Source organism: Schistocerca cancellata, chromosome 3, assembly GCF_023864275.1.
Source record: "Schistocerca cancellata isolate TAMUIC-IGC-003103 chromosome 3, iqSchCanc2.1, whole genome shotgun sequence".
Taxonomy (NCBI): Eukaryota; Metazoa; Arthropoda; class Insecta; order Orthoptera; family Acrididae; genus Schistocerca; species Schistocerca cancellata.
This window is the reverse complement of record NC_064628.1, coordinates 524,770,148-524,790,580: the sequence shown is the minus strand read 5'-3', so window position 1 is coordinate 524,790,580 and position 20,433 is coordinate 524,770,148. Positions and strand designations below refer to the sequence as shown.

The following is a 20,433-nucleotide window of genomic DNA, read 5'->3' as shown; positions in this document are numbered from 1 at the left end:
AAGTAATAAAAACTAAACTCTGTCTTCACAGGCCTCTGAAGGCTCAATGGTGCCAACCGACTGCCATGTCGTCCTCAGCCAATAGGCATTACTACATTATGTGATCAAAAGTGTCTGGACAGTTGGCTGATGACTTAAAAGTTCGTGGCAACCTCCATCGGTAATGTGGGAATTCAATACGGTATCGGCCCACCCTTAACCTTGATGACAGCTTCCACTCTCACAGGCATATGTTCAGTCAGGTGCTGGAATGTTACTTGGGGAATGGCAATCCATTCTTCACGGAGATTAGCACTAAGGAGAGGTATTGATGTTGGTCGGTGAGGCCTAGCATGAAGTCGGTGTTCCAAAACATCCCAAAGGTGTGCTGTAGGATTCAGATTAGGATTCTGTGCAGGACAGTCCATTACAGGGATGTTATTGTTGTGTAACTGCTCCGCCAATGGCTGTGCATTATGAACAGGTGCTCAATTGTGTTGAAAGAGGCAATCACCATCCCCGAATTGCTCTTCAACAGTGGAAAGCAAGAAGGTGCTTAAAACATTGATGTAGGCCTATGCTGTGATAGTGCCTTGCAAAACAACAAGGGGTGCAAGCCCCCTCCCCCCCAAATGAAAAACATGACCACACAATAACACTGCTGCCTCCGAATTTTACTGTTGGCACTACACATGCTGGCAGATGATGTTTACCAAGCATTCGCCATACCCACTCCCTGCCATCGGATGGCCACATTGTGTACCATGATTCATCACTCCATACAACATTTTTCCACTGTACGATCGTCCAATGTTTACGCTCCTTACACCAAGCAAGGCGTCATTTGGCATTCACCAGCATGATGTGTGGCTTATGAGCAGCTGCTCAACCAAGAAACCCAAGTTTTCTCACTTCCCACCTAATTTCATAGTACATGCAGTATATCCAGATGCAGTTTGGAATTCTTGTGTGATGGTCTGGACGGTCTCTGTCAGTCAGCAGACAAGGTCGACCAGTACACTTTTGTGCTGTATGTGTCCCTTCATGTGTCCAATTCACTATCACATTGGAAACAGTGGACCTAGGGATGTTTGTGAGTGTGGAAATCTCACATACAGATGTATGACACAAGTGACACCCGATCACCTGACCTCGTTCGAAGTCCGTGAGTTCCGCAGAGCACTCCATTCTGCTCTCTTACGATGTCTAATGATTACTGAGTTCGTTGGTGTGGAGTACCTGGCATTAGGTGGCAGCACAATGCACCTCATATGAAAAAATATGTTTTTGAGGGCTTTCGGATACTTTTGATCACGTAGTATAGATGTGGAAATGGAGGGGCATGTGGTCAGCCATTGTCAGGTTTTGTGACGTGAGCCATTACTTCTTAATCACTTGGTCTTACAAGGACTGAGTGTGCTCCGCTTGCCAGTAGCACTCAGCAGACCTAGACAGTCACCCATCGCACTCAGCAGGCCTAGACAGTCACTCATCCAGGAGCTAGTCAAGTCCAATAGCACTTAAATTCAGTGATCTAATGGTAACCAGTTGACCAGTAATGGCAAGCTACAACGTGGGACTATAAGATGCAAGAGAATCAAAGTTTTTAACCAAATTGTTTATTTTTGATCACTTGATAAAAATTGAGAGTGTGATATGTTCTTTCCAGTATATTTGTGCAGAACGTAAAGCACTTATCAAAATACCAACTTCAGCAGTAGATGTAGTTTTGTCTTATTTGCGTAAAAATATATTTTAATGGCCCAACAGAAAATGTAAAAATCACTGCATGTTTGGCATTTCTTCTCCTCCCCTTTCCTGCCCATTCAGTCTACTGCCTGGCCCCGGCCAAAACCTGCAAGCCGTGTCACTTGGTAAGGCTCTGCTGTTCGTGCCAGCAGAACAGGTAACACAGCAAGCAAATGGAGCCCGAGTTGCAGGTGTGATTGCCTGACACTCAGGGCTCCTACCACTAGACTCACTGAAACATCAGTCACAAAGTAATTTCAGGGTGTATACGACCTGGGACAACCGGGAGATCCGGGAAAAGCCCGGGAATTGTTTAGAATTCCGAGAATTTTTCATTGTTTTAGTTTTCAGTTAATTTTTTGTAATTTTGACTGGTAAGAACCAATACTCTAAAAAAGGAATTACTGTATCCCACTACTGAAAAATAATACTGCAGCAACGAGAGAGGAAAAAAGAAAAATAAATGAAAATAAAATTTAAGTTGCAAAGGAAATGCGCCGTATACAACAACAAAATACAGTGCTCATACAAGTGTCTGCCAACAACAAAATGTGTCAAAGGCTTTAGGAATACTATGCAATGCTTCTTAACAACAAATTGCCTCCAATGAGCGTGACATGACAACTGTTTAAATTAGATTCATTTGAGCAGTTGCGGGCGGGCTCTTGCGCATTCGCAGTTGAGTCACATATGAGAAGTACCTTCTCCCACTTCTGGTTACGGAAGTGTGGCTGGGTGCCATCACCTCATACTGCCCCGGTTCGGAAATATAGTAAATCTGGGGCTGATGCATAGAGTAGTCTGAGTTGTGGTGGGGAGGTGGGTCGTCTCCACGTGACGTGTGTTTACGTTTCGTGATTTTGTTGTTTACTCTTCATTTATTGCTCTTACATTAAATGAAAACACAACGGATTTCTGTAGCCAGGAGCTATCAAATGAATTAAAATACGTTCGCATAATTACGGAAGGCAAAAATATGTTATTAGTTTCAGAATTTATTTCCATCTTTCTCACAGCCAGCCTTGCAGAACAATGAAGTTATTTTTGTCAGTTGCTAAAGAGATTTGGCTTTTATTAATCTTTTCTGCTGACAGTCAATTTATTTGAAACAAAGTGTTAAATTCACACTGGCTACTTTCAACTGTTTGCTGCATTTCAAGTCCGTGTATGGCATTATGCCATAACAGAGAACCAAACATGACATAATGCAGTACTGCTTCTCCAAGAAAATTTACATCCGAATCTGGACACACGAATGTGCACTTTAAGCCGAATTATGCATTTTAGTACGTTTCACGAAATTCCGATGCTCTTGAAGTATCCTCTGATGTCTTGTTTCCTTTATGACATAATGTAAGATCTTTTAATGTTTTACATGTCCAAACATATGGGCTTCCTGCTTCATCGTAGCTGCGCCAGTGCGGTGACGCCTCTTATCTAGCACTCTCTTGAAATTGCTGAAACGAACCTATTTCTAACAGGGCGCGGGAAAATATTGCGAATGGTGGTTTGAAAAGCATTACATTCAAAGCAAATTTCATTTTACACAAGATGAATTATGTGTGAGAATGCACAATGAATTTCGTAAATCACAAAGTGTTTGACTCTCATTTAAAAATCAACTCTTTGAGGACGCCAATTTAGAAGAATTTCGAGCCCAGAAGATCAGACATTACGTTGTTATTAAAAATTTTACTGGCACATTTGTACGATGTATCTTAAAGTGTAACACACGCAAAAAAGATGAACATTATATGTGGAAGCTTAGCTTCTCTTCTAGATTATTAATCTTAGAGACCAATATTATATGTGGATGCTGTGTATATTAATTTAAACCATTACCTTTTCTTACTTGTGTTTTCCCGCTACTTAAGAGTGATATTGCTATTGGCTGACTACATCATGTGTCGTATGCTGTCATCGGCTGGTGAGACCGCGTGACATGAGCTATGACTGGCTTACAAAAGTGCATTGCAATCTCGATTTCAATGCTTCGGAAAGTGACATGCGGTGTTTGATGGAATTCAAATATATACCTTCGTAATACGAATATAAGCAGCGTACATGTTGCTGCATATCAAAGGTCTTTCAAAATGTGTTTTTCCCCCCTGAGTTTCGTTTTCTAAAGTGCTGGGAAATTCTATGTCGGTATATAAAACCATAAACATTCACAGGATTGATGAGTTTTACAGTGTTTAGGAAGAGTATACTGTCACTTAACACAGAAAAAGTGTATTTTCACCCGGGAGAAAGTGTATTTTTAACTTGGAAATCCAGGAAAAATCCGGGAATTTTTTTTCCTTGTCCACGTATACACCCTGAATTTTAATCAGAGCATAGCCATACGAAATGAATTGTCGCATTCCAATGAAGTGGTTTATGGAAAACAGGATAATTAATGAACAGACAACAGAAAGTTTCAAGGTAGTCATACAGGAAGCTGACTAGATGAATGTGTATAATGTGGCACATTGTCAATTCCAAATTCAGTGTATTTGTTGATGGGTTTCCATCAGTCTTTAACAGCTGCATTCATTACAAAACAATGAAATATGACACTAATAAGACACAAGAAAACCCTAGCTTACAAAAGGAATCAAAAATCATTTGTAAGGGAAGGGAAATACACACACAACTTTAGGAATCGTGTAAATGGTCAGCAGGTTGCCATGTTTATTGATGAGAAAGCGTACTATAACTATAAATCTGACTTGTTCCACATGCTAAGGACTAATTAACTCCAAATTGTACAACTAACTCAGTAGCTTGTATTATTATTGTTATTGTTATTGTTAGTAGTAGTAGTAGTAGTAGTACTTAGAATTCCATGCATAGAATAAAAGAAGCTAAGATTATGTACTTTTATTTTCAGAAAAGGCCGCCTGACAACTCATTTTATGTCAAAACGTGTAATAAGAATCCAAAGAAGACAAAATGGTGGTATCATGGTATGTATGAAAACTGAGAATCTTGACTGCATGCTGCATCTTCTGCAGTGGGAATATAACTTGACAAATGGAGGTGACAAGATTTTTTACGAGGACTTTTATTAAATGTATTTATTTATGTTTGTGATCTCAGTTATTGTGCCATTTTCTAGCAACAGCTGTAACAACATAAACTCGAGAGACCATTTTGTAGAATTATTTTAGCAGTTTACATGACCACCAACATGAAAAATGGTCTTTTAGCAGTTTACATTGAACACTGATGTCCCACAGGGAGCCCACAACTCTTTTGCAAGTATGTACTTGGCTACCAGAGGGCCTCAGCCTTTGCAGCACTGCTTCCCTTCCTGTGCTGCAAACCTATACTTCCACTGTCCCTTTCCCCCTCTGTCTTTTCATCAGATGGTTTTTCCTGCTGAAGACCTCATTTGCACCATGTACATTATTTTGCACCCTATTTTTTTTTTGTTTCACTTCCTGTGCTTTTTGCACTTTCTCAGTAATCAATACATTGTCCCCATTATTGGGTCTGACCTGCCAACACTTTCCCAAATTTTTCAGAAGTACGAATCATGCAGGAAAGGTTGCCCATTATTGTATATGTTCGACCTTTGTGCCTTTCCACCTTAGCACCATTTCCTTTCTAGTGAGGTAGTATGCCCAAAACCCAATTTGGTTGCCATCCCAGTGTGGGGGGGAACGGGGGGGGGGGGGGGGGGGAGTGTCGTCGTCAAGTACCTGCACGGTGGTAGCCTGCTGGACTACCCAGGGATCTCTCTGTTGGTGCCTGAAGTGGAAACTCCCCAAGGAGTATGCGCTCATCATGTCTGGGGCACAGGAACAGAGTAATAGATGACCAGGTAGCTGTTGCTGAGGAAGGGTGGCTCCCAAGGGGTGAACCCTAGTTTGCAATGGGTGGCACCATGACAGATGACTTGCATATGAAGCAGATGAGTTTCTCCTGCTGGTGGTCATACAATCCCAACAGTCTCTTCAGAAGGAAACAATTTGTTCAGTACAGAGAGATATGACCCCGAAATGTATCCTTCCCTGGCTATGCCCTGGTAGGAACTCTGTATTAAGCAACAGAGAAATACTCAATCCCAATACCTGGTTTATATAAGTACTGATGGGGATTTGTCACAAAACTGTTACTCTTTGTGGAGAATATAGAGGACAAATTTGGGGAAGCTGCAGCCATCTCCAAAATGAAGAGTGGGTCAGTTTTGATTAAAACACATTCCTTGCCCAGGCACGAGCATTGCTTGCTTGTGACAGTCCAGTGATTATCATATCCCATAGTAGTCTAAATATGGTTCAGGGCATCATTTTCTTGCATGGCCTCCTCTGATGATGAGCTACATTCCAAATTAGAGCAACAGGGTGTACACATTGTCCATTATGTCTATTGGAGACCAAGGGACAATAGTATTGCTACTGGGGTCCTCCTCTTGGCCTGTTTTAACATGATCCATTGCTGGAAAGATGGTGATTGTGTACTGATGTGATGTGAAGCCATAAGTCCCCCCACCTGCTCATGCAGTGCTTCAGAAGCATAAAAGTCAGGTACATGTCTTTGCATTGCTGTGCCACCCCAGTCTGTAGGGATTGTGGACAACAGTTGCATGCAAATGTGTCCCTCACAACGACTGTGGCATTTGTGGAGAGCACTTTCTCCCTGCCCCCCAGACTGCACTGTCTTTCAGAGAGAGAGAAAATAGGGGAATATAAGACTGGACAAACTAGCGTACCAAGAGGCTAAGAAAAAGTACAAGCATCTACAGTCTCCATGCGGAACAATGTTGTGTGCTACAGCTATGATGACATCGCCCTCTCTGACAACGATATGTTTACCCATTATGCCTTTTACAGCAGGCCCTCAGGGGCACTTGACCATGCCTGAATCCATCGTGGTCTGGGACTCTCCTCCTGCTGCTGCTTCCTACACAGTCACTTTGGGAGCAGTGGCTCGCCAATCCACCAGGGCCATCAATCCCCATCCTCCGGCCAGAGATACATCCCTCTCGTCTGGCTTCTCAAGCCAGGAAGGTGTCCCTCACAACATTTCCCTCCAAAGTTTCTGCCGGTCTGCAGCAGGATACCAACCAGTGGCTGAAGGAGACACAGGCTGCTGTTCATAAGGGTTTGTAATCTACTTCAGTCCCTAAAACTAATTCAGAAAAACCCTCCATCATCTAAACCCCTTAAGGAGACCAAAGATAAAAAAAAGTCTTCTAAGAAGGAGGAGATACAGGTGGCTCCCATGCCACCAATCCTCTGTGTTCTGCTTTTGTGGCCAAGGTGGCGATTCTAGTGGCCCCTGAGGTTCCAGATTGCACCACGCAATGAGTTCAGAACCTATGTATCTTGATAACCATAAATTCTCAATGAGTGTCATCAGCTGATCGTGGGGTATAACCTGCCTCCTTGTTCCCTACACACCCACTCATTATACTAACAGAAAGATTCCCAAGAGGAAGTATAGTGGTTCTTTCCACCACCTGGCTGAACTACGACATCTTTTAAGCACCTCTCCTACTTTCTGCATTGCCTTTCAGGAAGCCTGGTTTCTAGCAATGCAGACCCAAGCACTTTGTGGTTACCAGAAATATTTTAAGAATCACGCTGGCTATGGTAGAGTGTCAAGTGGAGTTTGCTCATATGTTTTGGGCTCTGTATCTAGCAAACTTGGGCCTCTTGGTACAGTTTTGGAGGCTGTGGCTGTTCAGGTAAGGGCGTCTCAGGATTTTCTGTCTGTACTGTTTATGTCCATCCCAGTGGTGGTGGTGTGTCACAGAACATATTGTCTGCATTGGTTTCTCAGCTCCCACCCCCCCCCCCCCCCCCCCTCTGCCCCCTTTCCCAATCTTGGGTGACTTCAAAGCACATAACCTCTAGTGGGGTGGAACCACAATCACTGACCGTGGTAAAGACATTGAAAACTTACTGGCAGGTCGTGACTTTTCTCATGTATACTGATGCCTCCACACATTTCAGTGTTGCACATGGAACTTATTTAGCTGTTGATCTTCCCATTTGCAGCCCTTGTCTTCTCTCATCCATCCAATGGAGAGCCTGTGATGACCTGCGTGGTAGGTGACCAATTCCTGATCTTCCTGCTCTTCCCTCAGTATCATTCCCCTAGATGTCCTCCCAGATGTGCTTTCAACAATGGTTCTGAGATACTTTCACCTCCACTGTTGTCCTTTAGCTCTCCACTACATAGAGGTATTAACACAGCTGTCAAGAGTACAAGGGCAAACGTTCTGTCGGCAGCTGACTTATCGATCCCCTATTCTGTGGGATCCTCCTGTTGGAAGACAGTACCTTGATGGACCTCAGAAATCATAGAGGCTATTATAGATCAAAGGCAGGGCTCCAATGCCCTGAGTGGAATCCATCTATAGAGCACCTTATTGCCTGTAAATGGCTCCATGCCTGGGTGTGCCGCCTAATAAAATGGCACAAACAAGAATGCAGGGAACTGTATGTGTCAACCATTGGACCATGTACCACTCCTTCATAGGTTCAGCAAAGGTAAGCCTCCTCTAGAGATAACAGCCCCCTACAGGTGTATGTGCTTCTTCCATGAACGGTACTGTCTTCACTGAACCACACACTGTCATAGAACATTTTGCTCTGCATTATGCTTGAGCATCTGCGTCTGAGAATTATCAATCTGCATTTTGTGTCTTCAAACAGTGGATGGAGTGAATGCACTTATCTTCCACTACACCCACCTGGAGCCCTCTAATGCTCCATTCAATGAGTGTGAACCCATTAGTGCCCTACCCTTTTTGCACTGATCGGTTCTTGGGCCATACTGCATCCCCAACCAAATGCTAAAACACCTATCAGTGGATTGTCAGCATCATCTCCTTACTATCTTCAACCATAAAAAGAATGAGGATGAGTTACCATCTCAATAGCGAGAAAGCATCATTGTCCCGGTACTGAAACACCCTAGAAATGGACAGCTAATCACCCAGTTAGTCTCACCAGTGTTGTCTGTAAGCTTTTCTGATGCATTGTGAGCCGGCAGCTGCGTTGGCTCCTTAAGTCTCAGGGCCTTCTGGCTCTTTCCCAGGGTGGTTTTTGCCAAGGCCTTACCACTGCTGACAACATTGTTTGCCTGGATTCTGCCATCTGGGCAGCTTGTGACCAATGTCCACTCCTTATTGCCATCTTATTTGATGTGCAGAAGGATTATGACTCCACATGGCAACACAATATCCTCAGTACCTTACATGAGTAGGATAGCTGTCAGTTTTTGCCCAGAATTTCTTGTAGCACTGTACTTTCCAGGTTCAAGTTAATGCTTCCCACAGAAACATCCCCCCATCCATATCCAAGAGAATGGGGTGCCATAGGGCTCTGTATTGAGTGTCCCTCTCTTTCTAGTGGCCATCAATGGTCTAGCAGTAGCTGTGGGGTCCTCAGTATCACCCTACTTATATGCTAACGATTGTTGCTTTTACTATTGCTCCTCTTGCGTGGGTGTTGCTCAGTACCCTAGAAATGGACAGCTAATCACCCAGTTAGTCTCACCAGTGTTGTCTGTAAGCTTTTCTGAGGCATTGTGAGCCGGCAGCTGCGTTGGCTCCTTAAGTCTCAGGGCCTTCTGGCTCTTTCCCAGGGTGGTTTTTGCCAAGGCCTTACCACTGCTGACAACATTGTTTGCCTGGATTCTGCCATCTGGGCAGCTTGTGACCAATGTCCACTCCATATTGCCATCTTATTTGATGTGCAGAAGGATTATGACTCCACATGGCAACACAATATCCTCAGTACCTTACATGAGTAGGATAGCTGTCAGTTTTTGCCCAGAATTTCTTGTAGCACTGTACTTTCCAGGTTCAAGTTAATGCTTCCCACAGAAACATCCCCCCATCCATATCCAAGAGAATGGGGTGCCATAGGGCTCTGTATTGAGTGTCCCTCTCTTTCTAGTGGCCATCAATGGTCTAGCAGTAGCTGTGGGGTCCTCAGTATCACCCTACTTATATGCTAACGATTGTTGCTTTTACTATTGCTCCTCTTGCGTGGGTGTTGCTCAGTGCCATTCAAAAGGCGCAGTCATGAGCCCTCACCCATGGCGTTGAGTTTTCAGCCACCAAGACTGGTGTCCTGCACTTTTCTCAATGTTCTGCTGTTCGCCCACAATCAGAACTTTACGTTGATGACCAGTTACTCAATGTGGTGGAGATTTATTGTTTTGTGGAACTGTTCTTTGATGCCTTACTGACCTGGTTTCCCCATCTTCATCAAATTAAGCAAACGTGCTGGCTACATCTTAATATACTTTACTACCTCAGTAACACCAGCTGGGGCACAGACTGTTCTACTCTTCAGCAGCTTTACAAAGCCTTGATCCTGTCTTGTCTTGATTATGGGAGTCTGGCATATGGTCCAGCATTGCCCTCAGTATTGTGGTCACTGGATCTGGTACACCACTGTGGGGTCCGGCTTGCAACAGGAGCCTTTTGAACTATACCTGTGAACAGCCTACTTAGGAGGCTAGGGTCTCTCCATTATGGATCAGGCACCAATAACAGCTACTCACTTATGCTATACACATTTGCAACTCCCCTAAGCATTGAAACTACTGTGCACTTTTCCCCAGTGGGGAGATCCACCTCCCACAACAGAGACCCAGAACTGGGGTCACAATTGCAGTTTGAATACAGTGTCTCTGCTTAATCGAACCCCCCCCCCCCCCCCCCTGTTGCTTTTTGCCAGGGAGCGATCGCATATGCCCCCATGGCATGTATCTTGACCTAGGATCTGTCACGATTTATCCTTTGAACTGAAAGATCAGCTGACATCTGGTTTTTCATCACCTGTTCCGGGGTGTCCCCGATGTTTTTTCTGGGTTCTGAAGTGGTATACACTCATGGCTCAATGTTCAATGGATCAACCGGTTTTGCATACACATGTGCAGGATGCAGTGAACTATGCTGTATGCTGAATAGATGCAAAGTCTTCACAGCTGAATTGGCAGCCATCAAACAAGCTGTTCTTGCATCGGCAAGATGCTTCTAAGGTGCAGCAACACTCTGACCAGCCTTCAGGCTGTAGACCAGTGCTACCCTCATCACCCATTAGTCACAACATTCTGGGATCTTCTTCCTGATGTCCACCAAGCTGAACAACAGCAGCTCGTCTTTGCAACCTTGGTCATGTTGGGATCTCAGGGAATGTACATGCCAACTGGTTGACAAAGTTGGCTACCAGGACGTTGTCAATTTTGGAAATGGTGTTTCAGAACTGGTCATTCAGTCAACTCTACACCATTAGTTGTAGCGGCATGGAACTGAGTATGGTCCACCCTGGACTCCCCAACAGACTGAGGGCAATAAAGGAGACCATGATGACATGGCAATTCTTCCCTTTGTGCAGGGAATCCACTGTCCTTTTTCAGCTATGCATTGGCCTTACTTGGCTGACCCATGGGCACATTCTCCGAAGTGAAGCTGCCCCCTTCCCCCCTTTTGCCAATGAGTTGCCCACCCAATGGTGGCCTACACCCTATTACACTGCCCAAATTTAGATGCCTTCCAGCGGTATCTTAAACTTCATGATTGCTACCTCTGGTGCTAATGGCTGACCTGGTTTTATGTTTTACCCACAAATGTGATTTCTGCTACTAGTCTCTGTGAGGTGGTGTGGTTTTGGCCTGCTCTGTCCCAGGACACGTAAGGTGGCCTTAGATCGGTGGTCCAGTCTGTCTCCTACCCTTCCCACGTTTTTATTCTCCTTATTCTTTTGTATTCACCATTTTTAATATTTGTCTTTCCTAAAATTTTAATATCTTGTCTGTGCTGCCAATGTTCTTGGGAGAGGGCAAAGTACTGATGGTCAGATGGAGTCTCTCCATCTCTCACCTTGTTCCATGCCCAGGGGTTCTCCAGCTGCATTCAGAGTAGAGCAACACGCCCACCTTACTACCTCTTCCTTGGCTCCTACTTCTCCTTTCTTTTATCTCTGTCTTCTTGTATCTTGGCTACAGTCAGGCTTCCTCGCATTTGCTTTATGTTTCCTTCCTCTAAGGATTATTCCTCATTCTATATATATAGGATGAAGGGACTGATGACCTCACAGTTTGGTCCCTTAATTCCCCCCTCCCCACCCACCTACCCCCTCCCCCTACAACACCACCACCACACTCATGCTGTCCAGCAACCCATTAATATGTACTTGTTTTTAGCAACTTAATGTTGTTACAGCTGTTGGTTGAGAATGACACAATACCTAAAATCACTATCATAAAGAAATAAGGTGGTGCATTGGTTAGCACACTGGACTCACATTTGGGAAGACGACGGTTGAAACCTGTGTCCGACTATCCAGGTGTAGGTTTTCCGTGATTTCCCTAAATCTCTCCAGGAAAATGCAGTGATGGTTCCTTTGAAAGGGCACGTCCAATTTGCTCCACCATCCTTGATACAATCCGAGCTTGTGTTCCATTTCTTATGACCTTGTTGTTGACAGGACATTAAACCCAATCTTCCTTCCTTCTAAAGAAATAAATACATTCAATAAGAGTTTAGGCAGAAAAGTTGTCATTTCTAAAATACTGCAGGACTGTAGACACACGTAAACAGAAAATGGTATAAATTGACTGTCCTCACAACATTACTATTCAAATAATATGCAGCAGGGGGGAAAAAGTAAATACCTTCTGGAATCATCAGACTAGTACAGTGTGTATACCACATAAAACAAATTGTACAATACTGTAGGAATGTTCTATCTTCTGTCTGCATACTGAGCTGCAATAGCAAGAAATTGAGGTGGTATGTGTTTGGTCACTTCGAGTGATATTACAATTATTGTGTTTCTCTTCATATCACAAGTCATTTTTACCAAGTACTTAGAAATACTGGTGGCCTCACTGCCAACTGACCTCCTCCTTTTTATGTATGGGTCCACATATGCTGTAAATTTATAAAGAAACAGTGCTGATTCAATGACGAAACCTACATACAGGTTGCACTTCTCTCATTTTACATTTATGTACTTCACATCTGTGATAGTTGTGTTCATATCAATCATGGTTGTGTGAAACTTACTAGGGTTGCCATCACATGTTGCTTCCCCCCCCTCCACACACTCTGATGTGTGTAATATAACATTCCGTGAGCATAAAAATTGTAATTGTGATTGTAGCTTCATAGTGCACAGGAGGCTGAAATTAACTGATTGCTAAATAATGAGATAAAGTGTTTATTTCAAAATAAAAGAACATCCTAACCATGGAAATGATTTCCTTTGACTTCCACTATACGTTATTAATCAATGGCAGTAGTGGGCCAGGGAAGAATCATCATATTCCATGCTGTCGAGAAAACTGCCACATACCAGCCAGAACATAATACAGCGTTTTATGTGTTTGAAATATACTATAAATTGTATGCTGTGATATCCATGGAACAGCAAGCAGTATTGAGGAAATTTTCTGTTTATGTGTGAATCATTGACAATAACTAAAGTGCACTGTGCTGTCAAAGTTGCCATTTATACAGTACATTTTTCCTGGTTATATTATTAATCATATAATTCACCTGTTGCATATGTTGATGTAACTTCAACAAACACCAGTTGAGAATCCTTCCACAAATGTCACAACCATGTATGTGTTTACACATCCATTAACTGCTTGCACATTGTTCAGGGTCAAACTTAAGTGATCACTCAAGTTGTCTAGCATCACCCACCTGTCATTTACCAAATCCTTTCTAGCACTACCTGCCCTTAGCTATATCTTCCTGTTTGCCCACTTCAGTGGCTTGTTAATTCAGTTTAAAATGGTTTTATTTTTAATTTTTAAAAATTTTTAATTTTTTAAATTAAGCTTATAGTTTATTGCTCTTCTCGATGGCTGTGTTCTCTTACCTCACTTTTTTGTTAAGAATGCAAAATATTTGAGAGATTTGGATAATATTATTTGTCACTATAGTCTACTCATCAAAAATTAGGAGGGTAACAGTGAAACTTTTTACAATGTTGTTTCTACTCATTGATCACATTTTCAAACAAGACATGTAATAGCATCAGCCAGTCCAATCTTTTATTGCAAGTTTCATTAATTTGTGACTTTTGGAAGTAATCATATGATCTCCTTCCATAAAGTTTAAATGTTAACATTGATGGGCAGTCCTTGTTTTATTATTTCAAATTGGAGCTTAGTGTGAATCATTACCTTAGGTATTTGCATCTGCAATTTAGAAAATCTATTTCCATAGCCTAAGTCTTTCATTATGATCATACACATAAACATAACAGTTCTTCATAAGATGAAAGTCTATTCACTTGGTCACCATCATATCCTGTTGAATAATGCAAATTTCACTTTGAGAGAATGGTCAAGCTGGCCTACTTCCCCTCCCAGCACATTCAGTGTACTGTCGAGACTGTGATATCAGCTGTCTGTAAAAGCCTTGTTGAAAGACTTTACATTTGCATTAATTGGATACTACACCAAGAAATTTTGAAACAGAAGAATTATTGTGCAATAGATTTCATTCTGGTGGATTGAAACTGATATTCAACATTTTAAGTGGGGACAAAATGTGATTGTGCTGTTTTAACCAGATATAAAGAGAACATCATGTCTTGATCTTCCGAAAATGTGGTCTGAGAAAAGCGGATAGAACAGGTTGTGTGTTATGTACTTTCTTTGATTGCATACACATCCTAACAATCTCACTAGGACTGAGGACAGTAAATGAGGATTGATACATAAAGAAAAAAAAAAAAAAGAAAAAACTTCCTGAGCTTACAAACAAAACTGGGGGGGGGGGGCCTCAGAATTTTTTTTTTTTTTTTTTAAAAAGATTGGATTTACTTTCATTCCAATTGATCTGTAGTGAGGAGGTCCTCCAGGATGTGGAACATGTCAGAAAAACAACAATACATGACAAATATTTACAACTAAAACAAATAAGCTAATGTACCATTCCACAGGTTCCAAGTGGAATGATCGTCATTTTTAATGAACACTATATGAAAGTCATTTTACAAATACTAATGCACTGAATTTAAAATAAAAAAGTTTTTTATTTATTTATAAGGTAATAAACGTGTAATACGACTGCTATAATACTTATTTACAATGAACACCGTCTGCCACGTAAGCAGGAGATCCCGGGTTCGAGTCCCGGTCGGGGCACACATTTTCAACTGTCCACATCGAGGTATATCAACACCTGTCGGCAGCTGAGGGTTTTCAGTTAGTCATCATTTGTTGTTATATTTGTATAACAGTACTTTCCACATTGATCTTCAGGACTTTGTATCACCAAAGCTGTAATAACTTCTTTAGATCAAAAAAATGTTTTCTCATTTACATCACATTTTAAAAATAAACTTCCCACATATTCCTGGCTTAACAAGCAATATATTTACTTTCACTTCAAATTCATCAATCACTCGTAATAATATAACTTTTTAATACTCGTGGATATGAGATAAGTTCCAGCTCAGTAGTTCATCTCACTTCTGTTACATTGTTTTTCTATTGATGGTATATGATTTTTAACTAAAAAAGCCAGATTGTAATAAATTATTTATTTTTAATTCCAGTGACCAATTTTGATCTATTGGATGGAGAGAGAGAGAGAGAGAGAGAGAGAGAGAGAGAGAGAGAGAGAGAGAGAGAGAGAGAGAGACTTACATGAGGCACACCTGATAAAAGAAAAATTGATGCATTCAGGAACTTCACTGTAATTATTAGTCCTATTTAGGCAGAACTGGGTGAAGTCCTGGTCGTCCTGCGTATAGTACTCCGTACCAGGCACACTTGATCAAATTCGTAAAACATGGTGGTACAAACTGACAATACACAAATGACTGACATTTAACAGAACTATCAGAAATTATATTTGGACAATAATTTAAAAAAAAAGCTTTACACTGTGGAACCATGTCTTTATGTAGAGGTTAAATCATGCTATTAGTTCAGAGTGGAATCAGAATTATATTAACAGTCTTTTTGCCATCCTCATAAAGACAAAGGAGTGTTATGTCCAGGCCAAGAGTCCAACAAAAGCAGTGAATTAGTTTCTGCAACTGAAAAGAAGACATTTCAGCAGTAATATTGAAAATTATTCTCTCCCATTTTTCCCATGTTTTGCTATGCCAGATTTTTGCAACTAAATAGTCCTTTTTTTTTTAATTTGTGGTCCTAATTATTTGCTGTGAGTTTTGCAAAGACATATATAAAGCTGTGAATACATTAATTATTCCACTGATACTTATTACTGGCATTATTTTATACGAATGCGTCATGGCATTCATCGACTGCACAAGTGACTTTGTCTTTCTTTCACTTGAAATGATAAAGTGCGGTTTGCATGTAGATCTTCAATGAAACCTGGCTGATTTGCATTATACCCTGCATTCTAAGGGATTACAAGAAGCTTCATCTTTACGTCAGCTACAAATTTCTCTGTAGTATCACCTATTAACACTCTCCCTCCCCCCTCCCCCCCCCCCCTCTCTCTCTCTCTCTCTCTTTCTGTCTCTCCTCCTCTCCACCCCTTTGTTTAACTAAAAAATGTATGGCCTTTTCTTTGCCACTGAAAGCTCTTACTGTACATATTTTCTTTGGGCTTGAAAGAAAGGTATTGTATTTTTTTTTCTTCTCATGTTGACACAAATTAACTAATAAATGACACATATGTAGGTCTTCAGGAGAACCAGGTGACTCTGATTGCATATCATAGTCTTCATATTTCATCTTTGCAAGGTTTAAAACAGTATTGGATTCCACATTAGTGTGAAACTCTGGAAGCTGCACAAAGACTGATGCTATTAGAAAACATGTACAAAGAAAATTAATTCAGTTTCCTCTCCATTGTTAACACTTGGCAATACTGCAAAGGGAACTGCTGAGTGTTATGGATATTACATGAATTGCAAATTCTAGTGAATAGTAACTTTGAAGAGTTGTGACAGGGAAACTATCAATGAAAACTGATATTCACTTTACACATTATGATTGTGTAATGCTGTGTCACCTATTCAACAACGTACCAACAACCCAGGATATGCGCCTGCCGTGTTGTGCGTGTGCTACCTGCTAAAACTACAGTAGGGGTGTACATTTCACCCACCACCTGGTGAACTACAAATTTGGCAATTTTCAGCATTGTTTAAAAATAATTGCAGTATGTCTTAGCAGCTAAACTTTAGACATCATGTTTCTCTCAATGTTTTCTTCCTGTATAAAAAATTTCAAGACAGGGATTGGAGCATTCCCTTGTCAGCTGTGGTATTCTTATTTTATGGCACAGCAAATATCATCTTGTCTGCCATGTAGTTTCACATGGTTTGTTGTACCAGCTATCTTCTGTTAGGTTCAAGGTAATGGTTAATTTCTCAACTGCCTTACATGTGCCTCTGTGGTGCAGCAGCTCCTCTTTTTTTTTTTTTTTAAATAAATGATTTTTTGTCCCTGGTTGGAGTATGTTGCGTGTGATTTTTGCTTCTTGATATTAAAAGTATGTAGTTATTACTGCTAATATGGTTATCTCATCATTATTTTCTTTTTTTTTTTACAGATGATGATGTATAGGATGAACTTTATAGCATCTTTAAATTAAAGAGTACCACTCTAAAGTGTGAAACCAGATGATTTTTGTCTGTGATCATCTATGAAAAGTGAATAGTTGGTGGACAAACATGGATATCTAATGTGTAAAACATGAAACTGTCTGCGTTTAAATTTCACCAGTTTTTTGTGATACTACAGTAACTGACCTGTGTCACAAAATACAGCTTTGGTCATTGAGTGAGAAGGGTTTTTGTGTATGTTGCCACAAATCTGTGTTGTGATGTACTAGCAAGACGTTTTCATAATTTAAGGAACATTAGTGGCTTTTGTGTGGATTTACCTTTGTTGTTTCTCATTGTTGTTGTTTGTATTTTATTCAGTTCAGTTTCAAAAGACTGAAATTGGAATTACTTAATCCACAGCTTCTGCATTTACTGAGAGTAATCACCATTTTTAGTATCTAAGGTATCTTGAAGTGTTTTCACTAGCCCACAGAGAGCTGCTTTTTGAATTATGTATGTTGTGTTCACGTGATGTTGGATTAGAATCAGTTTTACATAATAAGCAGCATTCATTGCACAATGTTGTGGTGTGTGAAAGCTCAAGATGTAAAAAGTTCTCATATTTTGAACCCTGGTTAACATACGATGCACCAGTGGGTTTAATATTGACATGTTACTTAATTTCTTACAGAAGCCAGTTATATTTTATACAGAATTATTTGCTTGTTTTATTGGTTTTGTACCTAGGCTAAATGTGTGACTTCAGATAAGTCAAGAAGTTCTTGCACTCTCAATATACTTCATTGCCTTATTACAAATTGTATGATTACTGTAACTAATAAGATTGCTGATGTATAAGAGGAAAAAGAAGTCCAGTGTAAATTTATTTTAAATTTTGTACATTTCTTAAACTGTAAATACACTAATTCTGTCTAGATATTTAATACTTTAAGGGTATAAATGAAATCATATTTTTAATCTACTTGTGTATTGCACTTTGTTTGATTGATCCCAGATTTTCCAGTGTGTAGTCAATAGTAGAAATTCTGATATGAAATACCATAAAGTGAATTGGTTCTGCTCAGCACTTCCTAACTGGAAGTACACATTTACAAGGTCTGTTAGAAAATAATCTGACCTTGTTTGTTTTTGTAAACACCTGATGGATTTGAATCTTGCGTGCTTGCATGAGCTGACCTCGACCCTTTGTGTGCATGTATGATGTTTTTCTGACCCGTCGATCGTGTCAGTTGCTGGCAACAAGTGAGGTGGTGTGTGGTGCTTGCATCTGTTTTTCATTGCACAGAAAATGACTGAACAACTGTAGCAGAGCCACTACACCAAATTTTGCCAGAAACTGAGCAACACCCAGGTGGAAACCATTCAGAACATTCAGATGGCTTTCAGTGATGATTCTATGGGCATCACATGGATTAAGGAGTGATACAACTGGTTTAAAGACAGTTGCATGTCAGTGGAGAGTGAGCCATGCTCTGGTCGGCTATCAGCATGCTCAAATGACCATGCGCCATTGCCAAAGTGAACACTGTGGTGATGCAAAACCATCGTGTGACTTTCAGAGAAATTGTGGAAGAGATAGGCATCAGCACTTTCTTGGAACATCTGTTGTGACTGAATATTTGGTCATGAAGAGAGTGTAATATTTGGTCATGAAGAGAGTGTTAGTGAAATTCACGCCAAAGCTGCTCACATTATCTCGCAGGCATTGCAACATGTCCCAATAGTCCCATCGATCTTGTCTCTGTGGTATGAATTTATGTTGAACTAATCCTTCAAAGTCAAAGAAAACTATCAGCATGACTCTGACCTGACCTCATGAGATTTTTTTTTTTGGTCTTGGGGAACCTTTCCCGACCTATTGTGAAGGTTGAATCTTAGTCTCAGCATAAAAACCGTAGACCCAAATCTCATCACCAGACCAGTTATGCTTCTCTTAAGGAATATCTTGGTCTCATTTGTGTGATCGAAAAGCACTTCACAGATTGTAAATAAATCTGAATATTGCACACTGTATTATATTTATTAATATTTTAATAAATGCATGAAAAGAAAAGCTTCAAAACTGCTCTTATGTTACTGAGAGAGAGAAAGAAATTGCATCCTGAGAAGACTACATCAAAATACATTCCACTGTACATCACCAGCTAACCACCTCAATACTTGGCAAAATGTTGAGTTATGTGTTGTTTGCTGCTAAACTCTGCTGAAGAATGTGCTGCATGACGAATTTTAAAAACTTAACGCAAAGTGAAGTCCAAACCGTACACTCAAAGCCACCCAGGTTCAGAATCACGTAATGTGCCACCTTTGTGAGAAAACCAGATACCACAAAAGGCAAAATAACCATCATTAATACCAACTATATTCCTACCATTTTGACCTACTCTCTGGAGACCTGTGTTCAGAGAGAGAGAGAGAGAGAGAGAGAGAGAGAGAGAGAGAGAGAGAGGGGAGGGAGGGAGGGAGAGAGGAGGGGGGGAGAGGGGGGGAGGGAGGGAGGGGGGGAGAGAGAGAGAGAGAGAGAGAGAGAGAGAGAGAGAGAGAGAGAGAGAGAGAGCCAATAAATTCCTCGAAATGACTACAGATGCCAAAAGACATGTTAGACAGCCAAGGAGAAGATAGATCGACTAAATTACGAGGAACGTCACTGGAAGTGCTCTCCTTTGAGATAAAATCCACCAGACAGAGCTGCACAAGGATAGAGGATACAAGGATAGAGGAAGTTGGAAGAGGCTCATCCCCATCACCTGCAAAATTGGAGGTGCGAAATGACAATGATGACATCAAAGCATGGGGACAAACTTGCCTGCTAAGTGGTTTGCTATGATTGTGCCCTCCAAATCTGATGAATTCAGCACCTGTGATACATAGACCCATGCAACTTCGAGGGCACTGGAAGCAGATTCAACATATCAGGACTACAAAATGCAACAAGACACCAATTCGCTTACAACATTCAAAAAAGGTGGTGATTTATCCTAGATACGACGACATATGGGAATTCTGGACACTGAGGTAGTGGATGAAGCAATCAAGGTGATCTGCAGAATGTTTACCATTGTGCAGTTCTCTTTGAAAGGACGAATGGTTGGAAGTGAAGGAAAAGAAGCTATGGATGATGAAATGTTTCACCCAGCCTGTAACTTCTACAACTTACTGAGGCAATGTGAGTTTCATC

At 41.1% G+C, this 20,433-nt stretch overlaps 1 protein-coding gene across 3 annotated transcripts in view; it reads left to right on the top strand.

Annotated features, from left to right (window-relative positions):
• Positions 1-18,212, top strand: part of LOC126175349 (ubiquitin-conjugating enzyme E2 W) — an 82,167-nt gene extending 63,955 nt beyond the window's left edge. For all 3 annotated transcript variants that reach the window (XM_049922078.1, XM_049922082.1, XM_049922079.1), the window contains exons 5-6: positions 4,601-4,676; positions 17,240-18,212. In XM_049922078.1, coding sequence (XP_049778035.1) covers positions 4,601-4,676; positions 17,240-17,253 — 90 coding nt within the window. In that variant the 3' untranslated portion in view covers positions 17,254-18,212. The remainder of the gene's footprint in view (positions 1-4,600; positions 4,677-17,239) is intronic.
• Positions 18,213-20,433: the final 2,221 nt, after the last annotated feature.